The sequence below is a fragment of the Phaenicophaeus curvirostris genome, chromosome 13 (genome assembly GCF_032191515.1).
Source record: "Phaenicophaeus curvirostris isolate KB17595 chromosome 13, BPBGC_Pcur_1.0, whole genome shotgun sequence".
In the NCBI taxonomy this organism is placed as follows: domain Eukaryota; kingdom Metazoa; phylum Chordata; class Aves; order Cuculiformes; family Cuculidae; genus Phaenicophaeus; species Phaenicophaeus curvirostris.
The window spans coordinates 5,358,390-5,377,741 of NC_091404.1; the positions used below are offsets into that span (position 1 = coordinate 5,358,390).

The 19,352-nt window shown below is 39.9% G+C and overlaps 1 protein-coding gene across 1 annotated transcript in view; it reads left to right on the forward strand.

The window, feature by feature from the left end:
- The window catches only part of COL4A6 (collagen type IV alpha 6 chain), a 117,206-nt gene that overhangs the window by 67,522 nt on the left and 30,332 nt on the right, over positions 1-19,352 (forward strand). Inside the window, exons 3-12 of the mRNA XM_069867685.1 lie at positions 5,742-5,876; positions 7,026-7,070; positions 12,391-12,507; positions 14,171-14,239; positions 14,804-14,839; positions 15,302-15,364; positions 15,984-16,019; positions 16,157-16,198; positions 17,002-17,094; positions 18,138-18,191. Of these exons, the coding sequence (XP_069723786.1) occupies positions 5,775-5,876; positions 7,026-7,070; positions 12,391-12,507; positions 14,171-14,239; positions 14,804-14,839; positions 15,302-15,364; positions 15,984-16,019; positions 16,157-16,198; positions 17,002-17,094; positions 18,138-18,191 (657 nt within the window). The 5' untranslated portion in view covers positions 5,742-5,774. The remainder of the gene's footprint in view (positions 1-5,741; positions 5,877-7,025; positions 7,071-12,390; positions 12,508-14,170; positions 14,240-14,803; positions 14,840-15,301; positions 15,365-15,983; positions 16,020-16,156; positions 16,199-17,001; positions 17,095-18,137; positions 18,192-19,352) is intronic.

Consider the following 19,352-nt stretch of genomic DNA (forward strand, 5'->3'; position numbering starts at 1 on the left):
AACACTGAGTCACTCCTGGCATTGTCCATGATGGGGAAGAAGACAACAGTATGTGGTCTCTCTGTGTGCTAGAAATAGAAACAGCAAATATGTGGAATTGATTATATCAGGATGTTCCATGGAAGTTTTTAACTGGTAATTAAGCATTCTAAAGAGCAAACTTTTCAGACGTTTGAATATCTGGTCTCAAAATAATAATAAATTCTCTTTTTCAAATGTCCAGGGTTTATACACAGTTCTATATTTATAATGCAGTAAATGTTCCATTGCAACTTTATTTATGTGACTGAAGTACAGGATTCTGGAAGCAAATGCTTTATGGAATCAGATTTCATTTTTTTTAAAGCAATTTAAAAATAGGGTGTAAACCCATATATATATATACACACACACAAAGATTTTTATTACCTACATTTTCTACTTGCTGTCAAGCCTAGTCAGGCTTAGTGGAAATAACAGAAGTATTTTTTGAAAATGGATTTTATCACATGAACTAAAACTGAAAATTATTATGAGGAACAGCCTGCAGTTGCTCATTACTGTATTAAAAGATTGCTCCTGAGATGACCAGAGCAGCCTTGACAGTGTGCACTCTGAGCACGCTGTGCTCTGCTTTGCTTAAACAGAAAACTTCTGAAGTGAATTATGATATTGAAGAATTTCAGAAGGTACAGGAATAACTTGTCTCTTCTCTTAAAATTAAATTTAAAACAAAAATTACCCTGATATCTTTCCCTTAAAAAACATAAAGTAGGATTGTTGCACAGGATATTTTTTCCAGTCCATTATATCTCTGTGTGTCTATACAATTTTGTGTATTTGTCTCATGCTGTGTGAGTAAAACGTTCTGTAGAGGAGCAGTACATTATATGGCAGAAATAAAGAAGCCATTTTGAACAAGAGTTTCACAATAGTTTTTAGAAGAAAAAAATTGAAGAATAGTAATCTTTAAAAGTACAAAGCATTTTTCAGTAGGGAAAATAATTACTTGCTCTGGAATGTGAGCAGGGCACTGAATACCTGACCTGTAATTTAGGTAAAGTGAAGGATTTTTCATCTGTAATTATTATTATTATTGCAGTAGAACTGTGGGGCCCCAGCCGAGACCAGGACTCTGGGGTGCTCGGCACTGTCTCTATCAAGAGATAACCACTGCCACAGGAATCTGCAGCAACAGCAGGGAAGACCCAAGAGGAGAGGGGAGGAAAAGGAAGCAGAAAGTAGATGTGGAGCCCAGGGTCATGCTGCTTGCTGGTGGACGCTGCTGCCTTGCACCAATAAGTCACCTTTAGACACCTCATCTGAGTTTGAAACGAGTCAGGTGTCATCTTTAGTAGTGTGGCACTCTTGATCAGAGAGCATGGCTGTGATTTAAATGGCTAATCTGTTTGCTTCTCAGAAAGCATCTCAAAGGATCAGTCCCTTATACAGGCTATCCTGTACAACACAGGAACCGGGTACATAGATCTTCCTTGAAAGTTTTGGGCTAGATTCAGCTTAGTGCAGATGAGAAAATACATTTTTTGGGTCCCTAATGGTTTAATGGTTGGCTCTTTGGTTTGCCTTAATGTGGTCAAACGAGTATAAGATGCTTCGACTACAAAGCATATTCTTGTGAAGTAAATCTTTGTCACTAGCAATTTTTTGTGTTTATGAAACATTGTTTATGAGATAAATAATGGGTGAAGAAATAGAGTGTGAATATAGCTTCTTAAAAATATGGTCACTGAATTTGCATAGGGAAGGGACTACGTGTTAGCTTGAGAAAACATGAACATCTTTCAATTCGGGTGCTCTTTTCATATGCCAGACCTTAATTCTACTGAAAAATAATCATAATAATACTTTGCTACATGAAATACGGCAGTCTGCGAATTTACTAACTGAAGTAGGGATCAGTTCTGCCCTAACTGATCAGTCATATTCCACTTAGTTACTAGTCCTGCTAAACTTATCTCGCTTTGTGAGTTCCAGCATCCTTTTTTGGTGATGAATCACTGAGCAGTGCTTGATAGTGAGTGAGGCTGGAAGAACTGTCCCTCACGTAGGTAAGCACGTGCATAATTTTTTGTCCCTGAAATAAGAGGCGTATCCAGTGATTCCTTAACAGTGCTGCCTGTGTTCCTCTCGCAGTGACAAATCAAACAGATTTACACTTTATTCTCCAAGCTCACAGTTGCAATGGAGAAAAAAGGAATGTTAGAAATTTGCAATGTTATGTGTAGCAGCTCTGCTTCAGTGGGCGAAATTTTATGTGGGGTATTAAAGTTGTCAGAAGGGGTTGGGACAATAGAGAAATGGTGATGTATTTGATTGTGTAGCAGTGAATTCCTTACAAAGGCTCCGTCATTACCCAGCATTCTGGCCTTTCCTCATGACACGCAGGGGTGCACGTGAATTTAAAGTGTGAACGGAAGGCGGCATATATTTGCAGAACCTTTTCCATCTTGTAAGACACTCCTATCAAATTACATTTTCAGGCCATTTTGTTTTACTGCCTTCAACAGTGTGGTGATTCGGAAGCAATGGGAGGCTCCTGTCCCAGCCATTTTTATCTTTTGGTTACCACACACTGAGAATGGAACCCTGAATGTTTGAGACATCTCTGTATTTTTAATGGTTTGCAATGGCTAAGTCCGTAGCAGAGATGGATATGACTCATACTGCACTGGTGGCACAGTGTGTGTCAAATCCCAAAATTATCTATGGCAATGCCACAGTATATGAAGAAATAATGCCATTTTTTACCAGCATCGTATTTATTACAGAGGGATAGGCATCTCATTTAGTGCTGCTTGTGTGCTTGTGGCACACAAATACGTTTGAGAATGTGGGTCGTGGTTTTCAAATGTGTAAAATTCTACTGGGGATTTGAGAAACAGTTCACTAGTCACAGTGATTTCATAGACAGCGTCCTTCTTGGTGTTGCTAGTATTCTATAATTCTCTTTTTAAAAAGGGGTGTTATGCAGCCAGGAAACCAAAATGGTACCATTTGTGTTAATTACTAATGGCTTTCTACAGGGTACTGAACTACATATGTTGATAAATAAAGGTTAAAAATACAAAACATTGTTGATTCACTGTAGCTTCTGTTTGATGTAATCCACATTTTATGTTTAAGCTTTGCCCTTGCTGCTGAGGAATGTTGTATTCTTTTTATCCTTTGGGTAAGCAAGAGCAATCCTGGTGCCAAAGCACAGTAAAGACTGGACACTTTTTTGCCACAAGGTAAATTTATTCAGCTCAAGCAGTAGTTCCACCTGTTGTTGAACCCTGTAAGTGGTAAAACCTGAGTCTTCCTTGTGCTTTTCTCCTGGAATTGCTCCTGCACACCACAGTGCATGCTCTGTATAATGCTTTTGTCTTGGGACGGTTCGTGGGAGTGCTACTGAGTGATGAAAAACCCTGCTTTTTCAGCTGTGAAGGCAAGTCCTTTCTTTCAACACAGAAAATGTGATTTCCATCCACATAGACTTCAAAAGACACGGTAGAAATTCTTAAGAGCCTGATTATCATGGCATAATCACATTATTAGAAGCACTTTACTGTGTCTTTATGGTTTAGTGACACTCTGAGGCACTGGACAAAATCTTCAAGTGCTGTTAAAATCTTCCTTCTAGGGCACTGAGGCAAAAGAGAGCTCTTTACCTATGGGCCCTGATTTCCCAGAGAACATAGTTAATTCTTCTGTCAGAGAGCTGCAGAGCAAGACACAAAGAGAACAAACAGAACGTGCAGTTACTCGTCTTTACTGTCTCCTCCAGATGTATTTGTCAAAGTGACCTGCCGCAGAGCAAAACAAAAGCCTCCTGAAATTTTAATTCCTATCAGTTCCAGTCATTGTGACACACTGTCATTAACCAGGCAATCAAACTAATTGAATGCAGAAGTGTTAGCAATTCAAACAAGTGAGGAATTCCCAGTGTGTTTTCTCTGGAAACTTTGGTGGGCTCTTGGGTGCTGTTGCTTTTGTGTAGGGTGACTGGCTATCACCCTGACATGCCCGTGCTTAGGGTGTGCCTCGGGCTCTACTGCTGTGTTGCCTTCAGGCAAACAGTCCCCAGCCCATGTCTTGTAAGTGCAGATGTTGCCCGAGAGACTCTGAATAGCTTGTGACCATGGGAAATGAAAAAGTTAAAGCTGAGGCTGAAAGTGAGAGCAGAGCATGTGATTTTCTTAACGTGTTTCTTCTTGTGTATGGTTGCCAAGGACCCCTGAAGATTTGGGGATTACTGTTATGATCATATGGTTCCCAATATAAAGGATTCTATTGATAATTAGCCCAGAGTGTAGAAAGCTAAAAATAATCAACAGATAAGCTTTCTCAGATCTAAGTCTGTGCTTCTGTGTAAGGGCATAGTATGCATAGTGTCTAGACAGAAAAGGTAGGAAATATAAAACATGCACTTGACCTCAGTTTAAAGGCCAAAAGGAATCACAGCAGAAAGGGTGACACAGAGGAACTGCTGCACTTTACAAGAAATCTGCTCCAGTAGTGAAGACACGTAGAATATGGGATGAAATATTTTAGCCCAAACAAGTACTAAAAGTGATCCTGGGAAAAGAATTTCTAAAATCAATTACAGTTTGTTTCACGTTGCTTGGTTATTAAAATGTAGAAATGTATTTTTAAAATAACTGTAAGCTCTTTTACCTGCCAAGGCGCAGAGTCAGGACTTTGTATGTCTCCAGCTGAGATTACTAAAACACTGCAGCAGGGAGCTGCATTCCTTCTGCTGTTTTAAGTAGTCAGGGAAATAGAAGGGAAGCGGCTAGCATGGACATGAGTGTAGAGGAGAATGGGAAGAAGGACAATTATTATTTTTTTTTAACTTCCTCCATCATTGTGTATCTTTTAATGTAAGGAACGATTCTTTGCGATGATAACTTCATGTAATCCTTTGACTGTCTTGCTGGTAAAAAGCATAGCCCTAAACTGCCGTTCTCTGCCGGTACTTTGGGACCTTAAACTCTATTGATCTCTTTCAGAGTCTCCCAAGAACCAAATGAAAAGTACAAAAATGTTAACATAAAACTCTGCGTTAAGTGTTCAACTGCTAAGAAGCAGCTTCTGAGACTGATAAGAAATCAGAGCGCCTACAGCAAAAGTTGTTAAACATTGTCTTGTTCCAGAAACAAGTACCAGACTGCTATGCCCATCCACGTAGTGATAGTACAGTGAAAGTTTTCTCAGGCACAGATGAATCTGTGCAGCTGCAGAAAAGCCTGCCATCTTCGGGCAAGGCTCACTCATTGCAGCCTGTTTTCGTGCTGGAAAAAATCAAAATCTCTGCCCTGACTATAAGGTAACCAGGAGAGCAGTGGAATCAATCCCAGTCATAAGCCAACCGTTGTACTAGTCTCAAATACTCTGAAATGTGCTCTTCTTGCATCTTCTGTTATCTTTTTGTTGTGCTTGATGTAAAGCATAAGCAAGATCTTTTGGCACTTTGGTGCAAACTGCAGCAGAAGCAGCCAGTTTGATCTCAAAACAGTTATCTTCCCCGTTCCTTCCTACAGCAATATGGCTAGTAATAAATCTTCTGGGGAAAAGGGGAGATTTCTTACTCATTACTTACCTGAAATAACCTCTATAAACTTTGAGAATGTGCAGGGGAAACTTAAGGATGTTCTCACTGCCTTGATTGATACCAAATTGCATTAAAGATTGAGTTGGATAGAGTAATTGCAAAGGAGTTTGTGAATGTGGTGCATTGACTTATTTTTGTTGTCTCTTAGGGTCGACCAGGACCGGTTGGACTTCAAGGACCGATGGGTGCACCTGGATTTACTGGCTCAGAAGGTTTAGCAGGAGCAAAAGGTGAGAGAGGAGCGGTGGGCCGCCCCGGACCAGCTGGACAGAAAGGTGAAAAGGTAGGTTCAACTGTTACTTTTCTTTTCTGCCCCTGCAAGAGATCTATGACCTTGTATATATTTGTGAATGAATAAAGATAATCGTGGACTATCTGCCCAGGGGTAAGAACACAACAGCATTGCATTAGTGTCTTTAGGTCCCCTGCTTTTCTTTTTGAATGAGAATATAGTTCTTAAAGCTGTTGACCATTGTAGCCATCCTGGTAGTTGAACCATAGGCAAATGGGTATTGCTGTTACAAGTAGTCTTTCACTTCACATGTCCAGGGGTAGATGAGAGTTATTCACACCATGTTCAGAGAGATATGGAGTTGGTTCCTGTGCAGAAGATCCTGAGCTGGTGTCTAGAAAAGCAAAAGGAATGGCTACTAAATGTAATCTGCAGTTCAGGTTTGCAGGTGCAAAGTTATTTTTAAAAGAAAGAATGCTATAAACTATGTCATATTAATTGGAATAACTCATAAGGTATGGATATCAATGAATGCAAAGTGCAAGAATTTACTCCAGAGCTGCTGTTTTTATCCATCGAAAAATTTATGCAATACCAACATGCAATAAGATTTTATCTCTCTATCCTTTGTTGAAGCAATATACTTTACCTTTCCAAAGCAAGAGCAGTTTAGGCTGGATGTTCTGCTTACACAATCTGTTTTGCTACTATCCAGAGCACAGGAGTAGAATCCACAAAGTTGTATTTACTTGTAACTGAGCCAAGGGTGGTCTGAAGTTAATATGGTGGTCTGCATATCTCTGGGTGAGGCTATCCAAGTACAGACATAAAACCCCATAAGTCCTGTTAAAATTCTTGGAAGGTCAAGTGTGACACTGAGAGTTAAGCTTATACGGGATTGTTTATTTTCCTGGCATCTTGTTTTCCCCAGATGTGTGGTAGTAGATTATATTTTTACTTCAAATTGCCTGATTAAAACATTCCCGAAACACTCATTTGGCGTCCAGTCAAGCCCAGATGAGCAGGTCCTATCTTCACTGACCCCTGTGGTCAGAGAGAATCTGCATGAGGTAGTTTTCTCTGTTTGGTTTTTGAAAGCTGAAGTCCAAGACTGAAAATGTTGGAGTGAAAAGTATCTCACAGGTAACTGAAATATACAGTTTTATGAAGTAAAATATAACATGTACTCTTTTTCTTCAGGGCCCAATGGGAGTTCCAGGATTTCAAGGCATCAATGGGATCCCGGTAAGTTTGCATACGTAAATATACATCACCACAATGTTAGTCACAACCAAAACCATTTAAGCCTGACAAGACTGTCCTAGCTCAGGTGCAGTATATCTTGCAAATGCTTGCTCCTCTCTGGAAGAAAATGGCAGAGTTTATTAGACTACCTGGTGATCCTGTGCTCTTTTGTAAGAGGTGTGGATCCTATTATAGAATGATAGGAAGTTGATACATATGAGGAAGTGAGCCTGAGTTGCGTGGGGATCCACTGCATCATTGATAAGCTTTTCTCTCTAGGTGCTAGTTCTGGTTTAAATCTGAGCCTTTCAGAAACTTAAGACAGGGAAGAGAGAATTGCTGGATTTCCCAGGTGGTAGGGGTGTAGGTAACTACTTTCCCTGACTGACCATCAGGAATATTTTTGTTTCTTTCGTTCTTTAAAAATTTAACACAACTGACAGTTGTTTCCTTTACTGTACAAATAATTATGTGCCTTGAGTGTTTTGACCAGTTTTCTTTTGCTTTTGTTTTCCCTAGTGATTTTTGCAAAGATGCCTTACGGACTCTTTACCTCAGGGGAGTTTTAGCTGGGCCAGTTTTAGAGGTTGCCCCAAACTTCCTTGCTCTCTCTACACTATTCAGCTCAACCTGCTTTCTCCTTCTGGTATTAGAATTCTTTTTCTTTTCTTGATGACATTTTTCCATCTTCTGTATCCTTGTGCCTTCAGACTATACTCAAGCTCTTTCTCATCTTCCCTACTTCTTCAGCTCCCCAAGAGCTCCGACAGTGTAGCTGTGTTTTCTTACTTCCTATCAGGAACTGAATTGTTTTGATAGATTGAACGAAAATGAACAGTTAGTGCTGCAAGTGAGCTTGCTTGATTGGAGTTCCTTCCTGGCCCTGGTCCTTCTCTCCCCATCAGCTCATCCTTGCCTGTTTTCTCTCCTGCTCTACTCCCTTGCTGCTATTTTTTTCTTGTCTCACCAGCTAGCTCACTAGCTCTGAAGAGAACAAGCTGTTCCCATAATACTTAATTTAATTGAACACACTGTGGGAACATGCTGTTCTCAGGATATTTTTTCAGATGAGGCTTTGTAGAAAGGGGATTCCCAACAATGAGGGGAGGCAGAGATACAGCAACAGGTAGTTGGCAGTGATGGGCATTCCAAGGAGAGAAGGAGAAGTAGATGAGAGCATTCAAAGCCTCCAGCAATGCAGATCCACTCTGTCTGCTTTACAGTATTCTGCAAGTGTGTGTGTGTGAAAGAGACGGATTTTTTTGCTCATGAACAGTAAAGTGCTCACCACTGTGACTCTTCTGAGTCACAACTGCAGGACAGAAAAGGGGCAGGGGGAGACTAATTCATTTTGTTTACATTCTAGCCATTGAGACATATAGAATACTTCCATTCTAGGGTAAAAATGGCAAATAATGCTGCTTGAGAAAATACTTATACTTTTACCAGTTGCATTTCAGGATAGGGAGTAGTTTAGGTTTGTTTTGAAATTTAAATAAACATATGCTCATTAAATGGGTCTGTGAAATGCGGAGCAAGGAAGAGAGGACGTGCATGTGCTGATGCACATAAGAGAGAAGTAAAAAGACATTGCCATTTCTGCACAGGAATTAACATCTAAATATGAAAAGAGATTCTTTGTAGGTACGTTAGCGTGGGCAGGTATATTTTGGTCATGGCCAAAGGTCTGCAAGGCTGTGATTCAGAGGGGAATCCCACTATTGACCTTAAGGGAAGTGGTGTTCCACAGAGTTCCCTTGAGGAATGCTGGTGGCAAGTAAATCGTGTTGTTGCAGCTGGCCTGACTAATCCCTTTAACCTTGTAAATACAGCGGCTGCATGCGTTTATTGCTGGCCTTCCTTAGCCCTACTTGGGAAATTTATCTTTTTCGGTAGGACAAGATTCAAGGACACCTCTGGCCTCTGCTGGAACTGAAGCTGAGAGATAGATGTATATAGTTTTTCATGAACTGTCCATGGAGTTCTAGAAGGAAGTATTTCTATGAGAAATGAGCCCTTACCTATACCATGAAAGCAAGAGCTAAATGGAGAGTCAAAATTGTCCATTTTGTGACCCTGCAAGCATTTGGCAATGTCTGTAAAAAGGCCAGTTTGCCATAGTGATCCATGAAACTGCTTATTCAATTAGTTTTGTGTTCCCTCTTAATTGCATTTTTTCCCTGCTTTTAAATATTTGTTGAGCTCTCCTGTTGGGATTGTCTTTATGCTGTTTAGTTTAGAAAAGAGGCTCCTTGGGATAACAGTGTTAGTGTACGAGCAAGAGTCAGATAAAGCAAGGGCCTAGATGAACAGTTCATGTTTCCTTGTCTCCCTCACATGGAATGTCTCCTTTTGTGAGAACAGAGAGCACAAGTGATTTCTCCACTCTGTGTTTTAACTTAGGTCTGTAAACTAGTCACCCTGCCTTGTATAAGTAAAGCCTGTAAAAGTCTTCTGCCTTAGTCAGTTGAGGTGCTTGTGCTGAACTGGCACGTCTGCCAAAAGAGGAATTAGAGGAGGTGGGAGCAGTGAAATGATTAAGCACTGCTTTTTTCAGATCAAACCGGCTCTTTAAATCAGTATTTTAAATCCCCAGGGAAAAGTTTCATTTCAGATAGAACTTCACAACTCCCAAGGACCTCAGTTGTGGGTACTTAGTATCTCTTCAGGTCAGGTTCTTAAAACAAAGCATTGTGAATTCTGATAGCAGATTAACTAGAAAGTAGGAAATCCCGTGGATTTTTTCCTAAAGCAAAAGAGACAGGATGTGTATGTGTGTGCACATGTGTCAGTCTGTGTCATGCTTTGGCTCAGAACCACAGACATCGTTGCCATGGGATTAGGTGTAAGGGCCACAGATTTATTTAATACACGTAGGAAATCACTGTGCTTTGTGAGCCCTCTTCATACGTTAAATGGATACCAAAATTCTTTGAGCCACCTACAGACTGCATTGGGCCAAGAGTTAGGAGATCTCACCCGAAGTGTTTCCCAAGACATGAGGCCACTAGCCAGCTGCCTGCCATGGACTGGCTCTTGACCAGCACTAACAGCTCAGCAGCTTTGCTCCCTGTTCTGTAGCTCTGAGGGGCAGATGTTGGCTGTTCAGCTTCACTAAACCCTGCAGCTGGTCACCTTATGTTGTAACCAGATACGTGTGCACTTGTCCCACACAGCTTCTGGTTGATGCTGTAAACAAAGTGAAAGACCTGATAGACGTTGACTGCTCTGACCTCTCTTTGTAGTCACAGCCTGTCCCAGGACCAAGTCACACTCTCGTCTCCCGTCCCAAGAGACTTGGTGCTCTTGGTTGTGACACCCTACATGGATGGAGGAGGGTGGGTTTCCACTGATTTGTTCCAGCTTTGGGAACTAAATGTAATAATTTCTAGGGGACAAATTGGTGCCTCAGCCTTCTGTTGCTTTACCAGCGCCTGGCAAGTCCCTGCTTGCATACCACGTGTGGGTGTTTTGACAAACAGACTTTAATCATTAGGGCAGCTGGTGCTATGCATGCAGTGGTGCCTGATGCTAAGACTTTGGGATTACTTCATTCCATGTCCCGAGGCCTTGTTTAATCTGAGATTTATACTTGTCTGGGTGAGCTGCCTTCATCCTGTATTCATTTTGCATTCACTTCGCATTCATCCAGTTTGCACCTTATTGACTGACAGGGAGTAGATCTGAGCTTCTTCCCCTTCGCCCCACTTTGTTGGCACAAATTACACAGTTGCCAAGTAAGCTGGACCAAGGAACTCATCTGGCTGAAAATTATTGCCATTAAAAACCAGTACAGTTATTTCTCTGCTGTCTGGGCTTTCTGCTCTGACCTGCCTGTTCTGCCTATGCTTGTGCCTGCACAGGGAAGAGGTAGGTCTGAGGAAGCAGGAGTGTGCATCGGCCCTCCTGGCAGCAGCTGGGACTGGTAATCACCTTGGGTATTTGTGTAATTATGGCCTAAGTTGTTCTGTATTCTTGGGAAAGTCACTCTGCTACTGTGTGCCTCCAGCTTCCCATCCGTAAAATGAAGATTATAGCATTCCCACATTTTTGCAAGGCATTTTAAGATCCATAGATAAAAGGCTTTATGTTACTGCAAAGTTCTCACTGAGTTTGGTCAGAGCATATGCTATTGGTTTGGACCAGGAAGACCTTTAGCAGCACAAAAGGGGTTTGTTTTAAGTGTCAGGCATGAAGGATTGTTAATGTTCTGCTTTATCTCCGTTTTATCCATGTTTGGTTTTTGGTGTTTTTGGGTTTGTTTTTTTTTTTTAACTTTCCTAGTGTGAGTCATAACTTGTTTAATGCCATATCTTAGGGATGAATCTTTAGGATCAAAAGTACTTTTGGGATGAGTCAGGATCAGGGTGTACAGAAGAGAGGGAGAGAACTGTCATTACTGATAATATCTTCATAAGTTCCAGTTTTCTTCCTGCCACAAAAATCCGTCTAAGAGCTACAAAATGCATTTCTATGAAAAGGGTAATAGAACAGGGAGCTGCTTGATACCTGAGCGGCATGAATGAAGGTTCTGTCCTTCTGTGGTTTTCCTACACGTATGACACTGAAGAAAAAGTAGCTGAAGTCTCAAACTTTGATCTGCTCTGCATCAGTACAATACTGAGGTGTGAAACCAGAATTAGGTACGGTTGCATTCTACTCTGCTTAATTAGTAATTGACCATTATAAATACTTTATTTTAAATGCTCTTAGCTTAAATAGGTCTTCCACCCCGTTGCTTTGCTTAAGGTTTTAAGTTTAATAAGAAGAAAAGCTGTTTTGTTTGAGTGGCTTGATGCTGTAGCTGTAACATCTGTTGAACTATTAAAGGAAAGAATCCACGCCGGAGAGGAAGAAAGTTACTGAAATTTTAAGCAGATTGGGATTATAAATGCTTGGTATTGTTGAGTCTGCCTCTGACTTTGTTTTTAACATGAGTAACTTCCATTCCTGGTGTCAGGTGCACCCTTGCGTGCCACTCTGTTATGTGCTGTATATTTCAGACTGCTGTGGGATGAGCATTGCTCTTTGGGACCTACTCATGCATGAGTTATGTACTTCAGAAAATTATCCCTTGGAGAAAAAGATAATTAAATGAATGCAGCCAGTGTTCTAGAATTTAAGCTTTGTGGAGGATAAACAATGCTGGCCAAAGAAGCTAGTTCTGTTGCAGTCTGCCGTACACTGAACTTGAGTGGGAGTTGTACATTTCCTTGATTTTGTGTTGCCGTTTGGAAGTTATCTATTTTCTGGGGACAGAAAACTAATAAAATAATGATTCTTATGAGTCATTATCTCTTTTTTTTCTTCCTTTATGTAGGGTCACCCTGGACAAGCTGGACCTAGAGGTCTACCTGGCCTCGATGGCTGCAACGGTACCATTGGGAGTCCTGGTGTTTCTGGATCAGATGGGTTTCCTGGCCTACCTGGACTGCCTGTACGTCCCAACTTGAATATGGTGTTTTGTAGTCACTAAGCCAGGATTTACTTTTCATGCTATTGTTAGAAAAGTAACTCCTAAGTACTTGGGAAGAACCTAAGTACTTGGAAAGAACCCTAAGTTTATTAGCAGTTAGCTCAGTTCAATTTTCTTATTGAAATTCCACTCTGAGGATAAAATTAAGATCCTGTGAATTCAGTGTGCTCCTACACCAAGTTATACTAGTGTCACAGCGGTATTCAGACTAACTCAGCAGAAACCATTATAGAATTTTTAAGAACCGTGAAGTGTCCCACACCTTCCACCTGGCACATTTCAAGTTAGTGGATGCTGATTCAGATGTTATCACATGTTCAAGTCTATGCATCAAATACTAGATGCCTTCATTCAAATCTTAAGGTAGCCAAAAGCTTCAGTCACACTGATGCTCTCTTACGTCTTTGGGGAATCAGTCTTTTATGAAAATACATGGTTGGTTTTGAACTGTAAGCAAAAAATATTTGACTTGATATTAAAACATTTGACAAATATTCAATTATTTGTTCACATTCAAAGCCTGATCTTTGAAACACAGGTTGTATGGCTAATCTTATATGTAATGGAACTCCTTTGCACATGTACATGGAGAAGGGGAGGAAAATACAGCTGGTGGATATAATTAATACCATTTGTTTCAGCGTTTCTGAAATGTGCTAAGACATCTTTACACACCATCCAGACTTGAAATTATTATGACATTGAAAAACATTGAAGGAATAAGATCAAATTAAAGTGCTGCTTTATAAAGTAACTGATTTATTCATACCTGCTGCTCAAACTTCTGGTTTGTAATGTTTGTAGGATTACATTTTTGGCAGGGCAAGCTGCTTATATCAGCCAACCCCTCTTAGACTGGCAATTAAATTACCCCAGAAAAATTGGATGGGATGATCAAGACTAAAATAAATTGTGTAAATCTAGAATTGTAATGGCAGCTTTTTCAGAAGATTCGTGTTCTCTGCTAGTTTTTTCTCTCATTTATCATAAACAAAATTCAGTGATTTACAATGTTAAATGAAATGGAATCATACAATGATTAGGATTGGAAAGAACCTTAAATCCCATCCAGTTCCAGCCCCCCTGCCAGGGGCAGGGACACCTCCAGCTGGATCAGGTTGCTCAAAGCCTCATTCAGCACTTCCAGGGAGAGGCCATCCACAACTTCTCTGGGCAACCTCTTCCAGTATCTCACCATCCTCATTGTAAAGATTTTCTTCCTACTATCTAATGTAAATCCCCCCCTCTTTAAGCGTAAAACCATTACTTCTTGTCTTATCCCCACACTCCCTGATCAAGAGCATTGAAACATGTATGAACTGGAGGGTTACACCATGTCAAATAGATTCAAGTAAGATCTTAAAAGTTGTGAACAGCCTAAAATAAAGGGAAATCTAAGATAAACAGGGAAATACCAGAGAAAATATTTGAAGAACCTTGTTTTTCTAATGCCCTAGGAAGTCTTAGTTCTCATAATACCACAGCTTCTTCAACAATGCTAAAATGGTACTTCTGCAGTTTACTGGAGCCAGGAATTTGTCTTGTTCATTATGCTGAAAATTAATTCTTCCAAAACTTTTTCAGAATTTTGTTTTTACTTTTTTTTTTTTTTTTTTTTAATCAGGGTCATCCTGGCCCAAAAGGCCTTAAAGGAGAACCTGTTTTTGCTCAAGGCAGTCTTAAAGGAATGAAGGTAAGACTTGTCTTGCAGTACGAGGAAGACATTGATGTCCTACAGGTTGTAGGGCTGGTGCTGCACGTTAGATTGCTCATGATGTTAGACATGGGTATCCTGGTTATGTCTGAATGTGAAGACGACCTTACATCTTCATTAATGACAACACAGAATACTCTCAGAACTTGGAACTGCTTGGTCTTTGCAGAGATCTTGTTCTAGCAAGCTGGATAATTTTATGTAAATGTTATATGCTTTTTCATATTGTATAATGGGTTGGGTTTGTAATGAAAGTTTTTGTAGTGTGTTTATAGAGTATTTTTACAATTAATACCTTTTTTTCATGCCACTTCACTTTCTCTTTTTATCCATAAATAAAATGTTTGTAATTTCTCTGGGGTTTTGGAACCTCTCCATTACCAAATTTAACTATGGAAGGACAGGTGTCAAAATATTTTCCCATTTACACATGTTCTAATATTAACTAACAGCAAATATTTCTATTTATACAAAACTGAATATTCCTTATAGTTTGTTGCAGTGACGTAGTGTTATTTTTATTTGTGTATTTGTAATTTTTAGGGAGAAAATGGTCTTCCTGGATTGGATGGAATTTCTGTAAGTTATTTAATTTGGGGAATAATGATTTTCAAGACTATTAAATAGTTAATTTTTTTTTATTGGTCCTCGAGGACACTTTTCACATTAGTGGTCCACGTATTTACATGCCTGATACCAGTAGCATGAGCAATTCCAGCTTTGTAATGGTATGAGTGGATCCACAATGAAGTAGAGGAAGTCAGATTTTTGCTCTCCTGTTTTACCTTTTTCAAATCAAACTCCCTTCTACTACTGAACTCTGTAAATGTTATTGTCAAAATATCTAGTAATTGATAGCAATATATATGGATTAGTAATATCTAATAATCTAGTAATATGATACGGATTGCTTTAGTATTTAAATTGGCATACCTAATTAGGGGTTATTACTTAATCTTTCCTAAGCCTCCCTTTGTCTTCGATTGGGGTTTGATAGGTAAGTGCTACACATTCTATATTTGCCTTGTGTTCTTCTTATAGGGCCCAAAAGGTTTCCCAGGTCCCATAGGTCCTGCAGGCCCTATCGGTTTGCCAGGTTTGCAGGTAAGAGATCTCGGCTCTCTTACTCATAGACAGAACAATTCAAACTATGGGTGGTTTTCCCTCATTGTCTGTATTTGTGTCGTGACAATGAGCAGAAGTGTGTGCGCATCTAAAAGGACTGAGCACAGCTGACTTATAGGTACTTATAGGATAATTTAGATAGTTTAATGTAATCGCAAGAGGAAAAGTTCCTCTCTGGAGCAGTGTTCAGAGCAGCAGTCATCAAGAGAGCTCCAGCAAAGCTGTAGAGTGCTCTCTACTTCCTCTTCTTGGGGCTAGAGGGAATATGCTGACCTCTGCACGTTTGGAGCCTTTGTCATCATGAAATATGCTAAAGAGCTGTTTTTTCAAGATACTACAAGAGAGCTTCCGTTGGGCAGTGGTAAAAATGAACTAAATTTGTTGGTTTCAAACTGGTTTGCTCTGAAGTAACCGCAGTACCAAAGGACTACGTGGTCTGTTATAGATGTGAAGACTTGAAGATCATGTGTATCGGTTACTTTTGCTTTGGGGGCAAGAGATGAAAGTTCAGGTACCATTGCAGATCCCAGCATTGCTCCACTTGGGTTCATCCTAATTAATTCAAAAGAAATAAAATCTTGATCTTGTTCACATTTAGGGTCCGATGGGTCCCCCTGGGCCTCCAGGTCCAAAAGTAAGTACCTATCTTTCATATCTTCTTTCTGCCCATTATTGTTGGCTTTTTTAACAGTGCAATAAACCTAGATGATAGTGATGCTGATGCTGCTGTTGTTTTATTATTCATTCATCATTGGGTTTTTTCCCTCTTAGGGTAACATGGGTTTAGGCTTTCAAGGAGAGAAAGGAGAAAAGGTAGGTGAAACTTGGTCTGTTATGCAAAGAGCATGAAACTAGTGTTCAATCATAGCTTGATACTCTAGAAAGAGGCTAGGCTCTACCATTTTCTTTTTATTTCCTTCTCTTGGACTGACAGTCCAAGTACTAAAAAGTCTGCTTGTCTGTTGGCACACAAAAGAAGTTAGAAGCTTTTTCTGGATGAGGAGGGGGAATTCTTAATTCAGTGCTGTTTTTTCATGTTTATCAAGATATGAGGTTCTTAGACATCTTTTGAATCTGTATTTCAGTTTCTTTGGACCCTCACCTCTTGTATTGAATTTTTCTACTGACTTCATTCTTTTTGGCTTTCTTTGGGTGAACTGCTGTGTAATTTATAGTCTCACTATGCTAAATGGATGTTTTTCAGTGCGTGTGAGTTTTTACACCAGCATAATGGGGCTTCTCAGAGTTCTCAATCTGGGACTTGATTCTGATGCTATTAAAATTAGTTCTAATAGTTTCTTGTCTTCATTTGTTTCACGTTTGTACCCAAAATCTTCTGGAATGTTTTCTTGTTGATTCAAAAGCTCAGCATTATTTTTCTTGCTGTGTTTTATATCCAGAACTCTTCTGAAACAGACTTAATGCATTTTATTCATCTTAATTTTCAATCTGATCTTTTGACTTCCATAACCAAACTTGGGTGCCAGCATTCAGGCACACAGTTGCTATGTATTTGGGATATAATTAGAGTGGGGTTTTTTTCTGATTTGCAAGGCATTTCCACAGGAAATCAAACATGTTTTGCCAAAGTTAATAGCTTTGTCTTTTGCCAACAGGGTGATGTAGGACTGCCTGGCCCTCCAGGTCCCCCACCATCCACTGGAATACTGGAATTCATGGGATTTCCAAAAGGAAAGCAAGGAGAGAAGGTCTGTAAAGTCAGTTTACAACCCCTCCCCTTACCATGCTCCTCTTTCAAGGCTAATTGAAATTACTAGACAGTGATGACTGTTGTATTTCCAAATCAAAATAACTTTCTGCGCTAGTTTAATCTGCCAGGTGTCTAATGAATAAAAATATTCTTAGCTCAGACCATTGTGGAGCACTGGAGAATGCATACCTCTCAGAAGGAGAAATCTGAAAGCTATTTAGAGGTTTTCATCAGTAATCTTAAAAATAAATGAACTGTAGTGTAATGTCGGACCTGTGAAATTGCATCAACCAAAGCAAAAAAACCAAAATCCTTTTAAAAAATAAATAAAAACTTCAGCTCTTACTTTGGCTGTGGTGCACACTGCTCTGAAATAATGAGATTTCTCTCCTTTACTTTGCTGTTCTGACATTTGCTTGTTTAGCTCATCACTGATTTGAGAAAAGCTGCCTGGATCTTGAGTTAAGGAATTCTCTGCAGGCATGAAATTTAGGCATGCTGAATTAGTCTGGGACCTAAATAGGCTGGTTTAGGAGCCCAGTCTGAGCTTGCCTAAGCCCCTGTGTAAGTCATGAGAGATACTGTCTTACTTGGTAGAGGTACATTAGCATGAGGTGAGATTCAAACAAATACCATTCCTTTTGGCTCACTGTTGAATTTGTAAGCAGCATTGTGAAGACATTGCACTGTCTCTTCGTGTGTTATTTTGATGCTTTCCATGAAGCACAGTACTTCATATGTTCCGATTCCCTAGATAATGATGTGAAATGCTTCTATTTTGACGTCTAGCAGTGGAGGACAGTAGAACTGCTCCCAAGTAGTAGTCTTTGAAGCCATGTGAAGCAATCACAGACAATCTGTTGCAGAAACTGGCACTGGCTCAGCACTGGCTGAGAGATGCTGCATCTGGCACATGATGACACAAATTAAGTATGCTTGCTGACAAACAAATTACGAGGCCTAGCTTTAGGAGTCAGGTAGGGGAAAGTCTTGCTTTTGCAGGCGCAGTGATTTATTGTGTTTACCTCTTCTCCTTGTCAGGGTGAGCCAGGCCCTCAAGGATTCCCTGGAGAAAAAGGATTGCCTGGCCTACCGGTAAGGATGGGGGAGAGTTTTCAATATATGCTTAATATAGGTTAGATGGTTCTATACCCTCTGAATAGCTCTCAAGGTGTCTACAGGAGGTTCTAGGCACCAGACTATTTTGAGAATCAGTTTAAAAGGTCTGCAAGACTTTGGAGAGAGTTTTTTGTCCTGGAGATACAAAGAAGATAATCCTGTTTTACTGTAGACATAACAGTCATCGTTTCAGTACATGTAATCTGCCATTTGCAGAGACCTGCAAGTAGACATACCCCTTACATGGCCACTTGATGGCAGTGCTTCTTGGTGTCCCTCGGCGAGCTAGGAATATTTAAAAGGAAAAAAAAATCCTTTTTTTTCCCTTTAATTATTTCTAAGCACATTTTTTTGTTATTTTATTTTAAAGTTGTAAAGCACATCTTTCTATCTGTCTTTATATACCCATTTTTAAAATGGGCTGTTTAACATTAGCACTCAAACTCTGGAATGTGTAGCACCTTCCCTGTATGAATCAAGAACAACAATTTATCCCTGGATTCTAGAGAGCTATTTCTCAGCTTATGACCTTTTGTAAACACAGGTTATTTTGATAAGTATAGGGAATAAATATTTTGTGGAACTTCTGACAGTAAGATAAATTGTTTGCCACTTTCTTCAACGTGCAGATGTTCGTGGTAGAAAGGCATGCAAGAAGTCTAAACGTGAAGCACAGTTTATTATCAGCCCTTCTGGACACACTCCATTACATGCATGTTTATCTTGATTCATCACAGGGGGCCTGTTGAAGCTGGCCCATTGAACATATGTGTGGACTTAACCACAACTGTAAGAGATTTCAAGATTGAAGCCTGAAAATTGCTTAAACTATTGTAACTCTTGCTGAAATTAAGTCCTGATATCTGTCTCTGGATTTGATACTTCTTGCTAACTGGGAAAACCACCAAACATTTCCAAAAGCTGAGCTTGAAAGTGCTAGGTTTTGTGTCATTCTTAGGATTTAGAAATCCAAAAGGGTGCTCTGAGTAGTCCCTTGAGCTGCTGTTAAGAAACAAGATTTGAAGTAATTTCTAAATGTAAAATACAATACAGGATAGCACTGGCAGGGGGCACTTGGATTTCCTGCTGAGAGATGTGCTGTGGTTTAGATGGATGGAATTCATGGGGAATGAAGAA